Raw genomic sequence first — 10,190 nt, 5'->3', positions numbered from 1 at the left:
GGTGAATTATTACAAGAAAAACTCGTCTACCACAGTAGACTCGACTCAAAAGCGGGAATAGTGGGTTATCGGTGCACGCGCGGCAACGTGGCCTGTGTTCCCGGACAAGAACGAAACACGTATGTTTTGTATATCGATGGATACAAATAAAAATAATAAAACAAAACGTGAGACGAATAATAAAGGAAAGTGTGGAAAAGTTGGAATGAGAAGGAAAAGTCGAAATGGAAGGAGCTTTCGGGTGGAAAGGAAAAAAATGTGATAAATATTGCAGCGAGCAATAAATTATTGTAAAGAACGCTCTCGCATTTCGGAACATGATAGGAAAAACAATGATTAATTGCCAGGGAAGTTCTTCAATTTCAATTCTAATTTCAGAAATGGCCTTAGAGACACCGTCATGGCTAGATCAATGCTACGTGGAGAAAATCCTGCGAAAGTCGGAAGGCGACAATTCGATTCGGGTGATTAATATGTTCTCGAAACCGGCCACGATCAAAGGTGATAACTACGGCAGCGACATGATCAGAATTACTGCTGAATTTTCACGTGACCAAGACAGCAGTAAGATTACAGAGAAGAAATCAATCATCGTCAAACTCTCGCCTATACTCAAAGGATCAAATAGCGTTCGATACAATCTTGTAAGTTAATCTAACTTAAACGATGTTTCTAAGAATTAGGAGAGAGGGAAAAAGAGAGAGAAAGTGAGAGATCAAATTAGCAGGTTCTATTATTTTGGTATAAATTTCTACTTAACAAAAAGAGTAGTATAATTATTTTAATTATTTGTGAGTAATTAGGAATTAAAGATGAAATTTTTATGAGTTCAGTTTAAAGAAGCAAATACTATATTTCAAGAAAACGTTCTCCAGACTTTTTAAGATAAAATTTAATTATGAATAAAATTAATATTTATTTCCCATTCGGTAAGCCAAAAACTTTCTCTCACATAAATTTTCTATTCAGGCCTTCACGTCACAAATTATAGGTAAAACTTGTTTACAGATCACACAATCAGGTATTTTTCAAACCGAAATATCGATGATGTCAGATACCTTGGATAAAATGAATAATTTGTTAGAGCCGAAATATCGCTTAAGCGCGAAGGGTTTATACGCGCAAAATGACAATCCAACGCTTCTGGCGATCGAGGATCTTGTACCTCTTGGCTTTCGCTTGGCCGATCGTGTGGCTCGTCTTGACTTAGCTCATTCCATATTGGCGCTTCGCGGACTAGCCAGGTTTCATGCAACCTCTGTAGCCGTATGCGAGAAGGTAAATCGTCACGTGTAACTCGGTCGTAATGTCTCACTGCAATTATTAAAAATTCAAGTCAATGACACAAATCCACAGATCATGCAAGTTCTAAATGTTCGCGATAATAAGTCCTTAATAAACAAACAAATTAAGCCTGCTCGTCCTTGTAAAGACAAACAAATTAAGACTATTAACGAGTTTATTTAAACGAGGATAACAGCGTTTTTTATTACAACAAGATTTTTAAAGCATTATACATAAAAAATATCAATGCTATACGTGGTACATGTTCGTAATTGTAACGCATTCTTATTTGACTCTATGGATTGTAACGTATTAATTTCTATATTTAATATGTGTCTGTAACTATTATTCGTTGAGGTGGCTGAAGAACACTAATCTATAGGTCAAAACATGTACCACGTATAGCGTTAATATTTTTTTATGTATAATGCTTTAAAAATCTCGTAATAAGAAACTTTCAATGATTGTCATCCTCGTTTAAATAAGCTCGTTAGTTTGGCCTAACCTTAAGTTCTTAATGTTGAACGTAACAAATGTGTATGTGGAATATTACTTTGATTGCACGATATGAACATTGAATTGCTACGAAATTGTTCTTGAATTATTATTCAAAGTATCTGTTAAAAACATGATATATAATAATTAGAAGTATTCAAAAGTTTTATTAATAGACATTAGTTTGAAATGTGACAAAACGTTTACAATTTTAATGCTACTCTGCTAAGAAATGATTTTTAGTAAAACCTGTACAGCTTTAGAACAACGTGTTTAATACACTTTACATTCTTTAGAAAAGGTGTTCAATTCAAGTTGTTCAGGTTAAATAATACATTCCTTGATGCCATTGTGTTCTTATAAATTTCAATCCAATATCTGAAACTATTCAGAATTAAATTATTTAGGTGGGTCGGAACTTTTGGCGCGCTACCGCACTGTATATATACATATGTATATTCATGCCCAACTAATTATAACAATAAATACCTTTACTCTTGCAAAATTATAATTTAAAATTAATGAAATTATTTAATTATTTAAAGTTAATAAAATTAATGTAGAGTTTTTCTGTTTTTGTGTAGCCATTAATTACGTGACATTCTAAATTGTCAATCCGAAGTAAAAACTACTTATTAATAATTACTTAACTTCATATTTGATCAAATGGAAATAAATTTCAACATCTTTTCATAAAAATATTTTAATATTTTAGGAACCAAAGCAAAAGGAGATGTATACGAAAGGAATGTTTAACAACCAGCACCCGCCGGAAATGAAAGATTATTTTATTACGAGTACAAAAGCTTTATCAGAGGAGATTGTAAATTGGCCAGAAGTAAAAAAGTAAATTTTGTATACGTAAACGGCAATATTTCTCGTTACTGTTTCTTGTACTCACAAGGGAACCTCGCGAAGTGTCAAATTCTGATTTTAATGAAACTTGATACACTTTGAGGTCACATAAATAGATGAATTTAGAAATTATTAGTTAGTGCTAAAAAACCGGTTTAAAGGGATAAAATCATCCCTTATATGTAAATTAATTATTTTTTCTTTTGTTATATCTCAAAAACTATTCAAGATATCAAAAAATGTTTTATACAAAAGTTTTACTGTAAAATTACCTCTATTTATTTACGTTAATAGAATTTTTTGAAAATGATTATTTAAAAAAAATTTTTAAATATAATTATTTAAAAAAATATTATTAACGTAAATGAATAAAGACAATTTTACTGTAAAACTTTTATATACAACATTTTTTGATATCTTGAATAGTTTTCGAGATATAACAAAAGAGAAAAAGAATTAATTTACATATAAGGGATGGATTCATCTCTTTAAATCGTTTTTTAGCATCAACTGATAACTTCTAAATTTATTTATTTATGTAACCTCAAAGTATACAAAGTTTCATTAAAATCAGAATTTGACACTTCGCGAGGTTTCCTTGTCAGTTCAAAACAACATTTTATACGACACAAGATAAATGTATTAGTATAAAAAGACTGCTTATGTTAAGCAGAAAATAACAAATATAAGTACAAATTGCGCTATTTAAAGCAAATATTTATATTGTTTTTGTCTAATTTTGTACAAATTTATGTGATTTTTATTGCTAGATACTCGGAAAGAATTGCTAAACTCGCCGATCACATATATCAAATAGGAATAGATGCAGTTAAGCTCTCCGAGGATGAATTTAATGTTATTAATCATGGTGATTTTCACGTGAATAATATGATGTTTAAATATGACAATGAAGACAAACCTACTGATCACATAATTGTAAGTACCATTTACGTCATAAAAATTTAAAAATTTCCTATATAAACACGTGTGGTAGTTTGTATATTATGTAATTGCTGTTTTATATGCAACTAATAAGAATTAAATAAAATAAAATAGTAAAATCTAATTTATATTTTTTGATGTAATACGATTTACTTTGTTGAAACATCGGATTTACTTTAAAAAAATATATTTTTTAAATACAATAAAAAATAATAGGCTAGAACCGAGCATAAAAGGATGGTCAAATAAATTATATTAAATCATGCAAAAGTAATGTTAAAAGCATGTATTCCATAATATTCGAACAAGTTTCGACTTTATATTTAGTCTTTCTCACCGACAATTAAACAAATTAATCAAATAATCTAATCCACAAATAACACTAATAAAAAACGTACATTATTAAAAATCCAACATGTTTAAATAGTTAAAACGGTCACGAACGTTTCTGCGGAAGTCATATATGTCATATCTATATTGTTCTTGTATCCATACGCTTACAAGTCATTAAAAATCTCCTACATTTGGTTGTCTTTTATCAATAGCGACAGTCTTTCAAGACAAAAAATATATTGCCTCAGATATGGTTTAATTTCCAACAGACTGATATCAAAGACAATATCTATAGTATTATTTATAATTATAGCTGTCCATTAAACCATATCTATTATTAGTCTGAAGTGTCGGAACTTTACTGTAACAACGTTCACGCTATACGTATTTCCAATATTTATTTATAATTGACGACAAGAAAAAGAAAATAATCATTATGAATATTATTACTTCAATATGACATGACTCAATCATTTTCAATTATGTACATTTCTGAGTTTTTCTTAATGCAATAATATGAATTTATATAAAAATAAACAAAATAACTGGATTAAGTAGATTAGAATACATACTTTGAGAAACACTTATTACGATATATGTATTGCATATTAATTATCTCCAATATTTATTTGTAGTTGATTATAAAAAGGAGGAGATAATTAGGAGATATAGATATTATAATATCTTGCAGCAAGACGTCTGTCACGTCCCGTTCTGCTATCGCGAGTGCGCCAGCGAGTTATGAATATCCGAGATTATCGAATCTCGACAACTGAATCGGTCAAGTTTTAACCCTAGATACACATTGATAATTATAAATGATAACTTTTGGATCCCTTTCCTACACATTGCGGGGTCTGTGAAACTCTTTAACTTTGACACGCTATATCTCTTAAAAAGTCTTAAAAAGAAAGCATATTTTTAACGCATGTAAAATCGATACGCCAGAATCTGACACAGACAAATAAACAGGAGTCAGATGAAAAATATTTTATTTTTAATATTTTATTTTAATTATAATTGTTAAAAAAATTGTGTTTTAAAAATTTGACAAAAATGAAGAATCGCATGGGGTACGTATCTATATGTGTACCTAGGGTTAAGTAAACTCAATCAATAGTTTAGATTTGAACTGCTAGATATCAAAACATAAGACAGTAAAAGTTCAATGGACTAAAAAACCGATAATAATTTATAAAGAATAATGTAACAGAAGTAAAAGTAATAACCGTGAATGTATTTGCGAACAAATGTTTAGATTAAGTTTTTTTAATATATGTAAGAGAGTGTATAACAAAACTATACTCTGTTGCAATCATAATATTTGAATTTTGTTTTTACTTGCTCAGGTTTAAATTTATTATAATTTACTAATCCTTTTCATTGTTTTTCTTGTTCGGTCTATCAGCGATATAAAGTTTTTTTACATAAAAAGTTTTAGTATTTAAATTATTTCTGTTTTGTACTGTTATCTTTTAATTCTTTGTGATTATATTTTTCTTTTTATTGTAATGTGTTTAAAATCTTTATAGAAACGTGCCGGAATATCGCATAAATCGGGAACTTTATATATGTGATTATATATAACTTGTTAATTATTGATATCAAAACTTTTAGATAAATAATACTTGGATTGAATTAAGTAACAATTTTGCAATATTATAATTTAAAAAAAATTAAAACTACTATTATTTGTATTAAAAAAAGAAAATGTTTCAATTAAAATATGGTGATGTATATATATTGTATATCACTTAAGTTTTATTTTTTAATTTAGTACAGTTTTTATTCGATAAGCACGCTTATACCTGACGCTTTTTTATTTTTTTTTTAAGTAATTTTTTAATGTATAAGATACTTGAAAGTATAATGTGTTTTGCAGTAAATTAAAGTAATAAATCCAGTTAGATTGCATTCAAGTATCTGCCACCTGTTCGCGCCTGTGTCGTCCGGGCAAACTCCCAACTTTCTCGTCACGATTTCTTTCCTAATGCACGGATTTCATTTCAAATTCAATTACTGTAGGTTTAAGAGATAAATAGATGAAACATGTTTATTTGACATTACAGGTGGATTTCCAGGCGTGCATCTACACATCACCGGCAATCGATCTTCTATATTTTTTCAGTACAAGTCTTTCCCCAGACATTGACAACAAAAAAGATATTTTATTAAACGAATATCTTGATACCTTATCGACGACTATGAAGCAACTAAACTGCAAGACGCAGCCACCCACCATGGAGGAACTGAAGGATTCCATAAAGCGCAGGGCTAGCTATGGAATGGTAGCATCCTTCACGGTTTTTCAATTTGCGCTCTGCAGTAAGACTGAAGCAAGAGATTTGGATGAGATCATGAGCAGTGGTAATCCAGGCTTAAAGAGCGAGAGTTATAGAAAAGCAATAATAAAAAGACTTCCACTGTATGACGAATGGGGTTTACTGGATCTCTAATGCATATTTAATCTCTAATAATGAGATGTAAAAATAGTAAAGAAATAGAAATTCGCAAAAGAAATAAAATATTAGAGAAAAGTCGCTAATGCCGACATAGGCCTTCTAAAGAGAAACCTACATATTTTTAAGATTTACTAAACTTTATATCTTATTAATATTGATTTATTTAAATGATTGAAGAAAACAAAACACATAATTTGTATATTTGTGACTTGATTCTACATAAAATCAGTTAAACAAATTTTACAAATACGAAAATAACTCTCTTGCAAATTTCTTTTGCAGTTTGTATAGTTTAAATAATATTAAATATATTATTGTTAATATTGTTTTAATTTCTTAAAATTGTTTTATTTATATTCCTCTTCCTTATTTTTTAAAATTTTGTTTATTATATATATAATGTTCATGTAATATTTGTAAATATACATACTTTTATTATTCGGAAGTTTAATATATTTATAAATAAAATATGAAGATTTATTTTCTATCTAAAAAAGTGCATGTTAAGTCGAACTCGAAATGTATCGTTGTTCTCGAAATTATTGTTGACTCTTTTCCGTGATTTTGATTTATAAATAAAACATATTTGTTAATATTCTTTAATTTGTTTAACTTCCTGTAAAAATCAAAATTTTTCTATAGTCTTTTTTATATAGATCTTTGTTAATGAGAAAATTGAGATAAAAGTCTATTATCTTTAATATATTTGAAATAACTTTTTTATTATAAATCTCTTAAATCATTAAATTATAAATAAATTAAAACCTCAAATTATGAATGGCGGTTCTCCGTTAATTGCAGCTAACACTTTCTTGTTTTTTAAGATCGTAACATGATTACCCTCGACGTAATATACTTTCACCACATTCTGAGTTACCTTGAATTATATATTTTATTAATAAAAAATTTCTTCGAATTTTATTTGTTAAAAATAAATTAACGTAAATTTTTTGAAATACCTTCTGCAAATAATCTTCTTCGATTATTGGTATATGCAACGGGTATGTAGGTTTTAGCAATATTATAGGAGATTCAATAGGTGGCAACAAAGATGGATTATATTGCTGCATAACGGATAAGTGTTTGAAAATTGTTGTACACAGCGTCTTTAAATTTGTAGGTGAAAGAGATGTATTCATGGTTAAGAATTGTTAGGCGAAAATATTATATCTCTTTTCCCAGGTATTACATTCCTTTAGTTTCATTAGAATCTACAAAGTATAATACGTTAAATTTTTATATACAATTTTTAATTCAAAATAAGAAACACTTTGAATACAAGAACAAAAGATAAAACAAAAAGATTGATACTGATTTTCATAAAAAAACACTTATACATATATATAATATAATATGTGTACATAAATACATCGTAAATTAATTTCAATGTAAGCTTAAAGAAGAACTATAGGTACCTTTTCACTACTTTCGGCCGCATAAATTTCCATAATATTAGTTAGAACAGTAATCTGAAGATCTGCATCATCAAAATCTGATGTAAAATGTTCGTACATAGTTCGCATTTGTTCAGAAGCGCCATCGATAAGAACTACTCGACCTTTAAAATTCATAGCTTCCAATCTTCTTGTTAATTCAATTGCGATAATAGATCTAAAAGAGTATCCTACTATTACAAAATCCTTTCCATTTTTTAGTTTCGATAATATGTGCTGTAAAGATATTAAAAATATTTGATGAAATTTATCTCTTAAATAAAAATAATCCTCCACGACCATAATACAAAATTACTAATATTATTCACGTTTGCAAAATGATCAATAATCTCTAATATAATGTTTGTAGTAGTATTGATGTTATTTGTATTATAATGCAAGGACGTTGCTGAAAATTTAATATCTGGTGCTAAATAATTATTAAATACAGTTCCACATCCATCGACACCTGGTATAAGAAATACTTCAGTAGTTTTCTGTCTCTTAGTGGAGAGATGAAAATAAGTTTGTGAAATGAAATCTTTATCTTTTACAACACCAACTAGATATTTTATAATATCTGGCTTCTTTGTGTCGAATTTCTTTTGCATATTATCATATGCATGCATATTATCGTCACTGACGTTTTCATTGGACATCTTCATGAGTTTTGCAAAAGTAAGATTTCGTATTTCTTGCGCAGTGAAAAAAATATCGAATTCTCGTTCAAGAGTTTGCTTGATTTTAACAGCCATCATGGAATCCATTCCAAGTTCGGCCAAAGACAAATTTTGACTTACAACTTTCATGTCTTTTATGTCTACAAACGTAAAATAGAATATTGTCATATATGTTGTAAATATCACGAGACAGTGTCGGCGCTAAAGTTTATGCGCCGGACCGTGTGTCTTTACGCGAGCCGACGAGTCGCGAACACTTGCGATTAAAGGATCTCAACAACGGCTGAACGGATAATAAATATAGTAAAAAAACTAATTGTTTTCGAACAGTGCGTTATATTGATAATCTCCTCAAATTGTTATTAGGGTGTTAAAAATTGTGATTCCGCACGTATAATTGCACTGATAGTTTTATAATTAATAGTTCAAATATAAATTGAGCAGTATCTAAACATAAAATAACACTCGCACAATAGTTTGAACAAATTATGGCGCACTATCGGGGCAATAAGATTCGCATAACTATATATATATATATATATGCATGCAAAAAAATAATTCTACTTGAGCTCAATTACCTAAAATATTAGCAACAGCTTCTACCATATTGCCAATTCCGAAAGAGCCTGTTTTCTTTTCAGCAACGACCATGCTATTCACAACCGGCCGACTTTGAAGTAAAAATTTATCAAGTTTATCAAGACAGCAGGATATCTTTTGCTGCAATGTGCCACGGATAATCAGTTCTTTATCTTCCTCTTGCATGCTGCGACGAGACCCACATCACCCACAGCTCCCCACTGAATGTTATGAATTATGTAATCACATCACATTTTAATGAAGGAGGAAACTATTTACAACAAAGATAAAATACAAAGATAAAAAATATAATAATAAAAAATAACATTAATGAAAAAGATGAAATATTATTTATATAAATAATAACATACCTTTGAGCAGTGAGACACACAGTTCACGCAAGATATATCCATATTGTTTATAAAATTCAATGTCAATCAATTATTATGCATGTATATATTCCTATTTATAATACAAAGTTTATAAAAATACATAATTTATTGTATATGGATTTTCCGTTATTTAATTCTTGACACTTATGATTTCATTCAAATGTATTGTAGTCATTGTCTAGCCATGCGCAATGTAAAATTTTAATGATTATATTATACGTATGTAGATGGTAAGACATTATAACACAAATATATAAATTGTGAAAAAAAATAGATTATACATTTATACACTTTATCACACGCCATTGTTTTCAGCGTAAAATACGATTCTAAAAATTATGCCGCAAGCGAATTTGAGGTATCTTGAAAATTGACAAAATACATTTTTATTTATTGCTAATATATTGTAACTTTTTAACTACGAACGACGGGAAAGTCACTACAAATAACTAGAAACGATTTTAAATCAAGATATATAATTAATTTTTCTATAACTCAAAGTCGGGTGATAGTCATTTTTTCAAAATTCTTTTTATAAATTTACAAACGAAAATATACTACTACAAACAACTAAAAATAAAATACTAATCTTTTTTTATTGCAAACTTATTTTAGTAAAAGTCGGGTATCAAGTTCATGTAGGTAAATTAGCGCATAAACGAGTACGGATGATGCGTGTACAGAGGCGTTTATAATTATTTCTCAAAAATGATACTTTGGAAAATAACTTTATCA

General features: G+C 28.6%; 2 protein-coding genes and 1 pseudogene across 2 annotated transcripts in view; 1 reads left to right on the top strand and 2 right to left on the bottom strand.

The window, feature by feature from the left end:
• LOC105462006 (probable cytochrome P450 6a13) overlaps window positions 1-309 on the bottom strand; it is a gene marked incomplete at its 3' end in the record, with an annotated part of 5,515 nt that extends 5,206 nt beyond the window's left edge. Inside the window, exon 1 of the mRNA XM_011708527.1 lies at window positions 300-309. Coding sequence (XP_011706829.1) covers window positions 300-309 — 10 coding nt within the window. The remainder of the gene's footprint in view (window positions 1-299) is intronic.
• Window positions 7-6,703, top strand: LOC105462004. Its single transcript, XM_011708525.1, has 6 exons — window positions 7-119; window positions 379-644; window positions 1,009-1,278; window positions 2,495-2,625; window positions 3,405-3,570; window positions 5,979-6,703. Exons 2-6 carry the CDS (start codon window positions 381-383, stop codon window positions 6,363-6,365), a joined length of 1,218 nt encoding a protein of 405 aa, XP_011706827.1. The 5' UTR covers window positions 7-119; window positions 379-380; the 3' UTR covers window positions 6,366-6,703.
• Window positions 6,704-7,116: 413 nt separating this feature from the next.
• On the bottom strand, window positions 7,117-8,463 carry LOC105462003 (annotated as a pseudogene).
• Window positions 8,464-10,190: the final 1,727 nt, after the last annotated feature.

Source organism: Wasmannia auropunctata, unplaced genomic scaffold (genome assembly GCF_000956235.1).
Source record: "Wasmannia auropunctata unplaced genomic scaffold, wasmannia.A_1.0 LD273016.1, whole genome shotgun sequence".
Lineage (NCBI taxonomy): Eukaryota > Metazoa > Arthropoda > Insecta > Hymenoptera > Formicidae > Wasmannia > Wasmannia auropunctata.
This window is presented reverse-complemented; position numbering and strand designations above follow the sequence as displayed.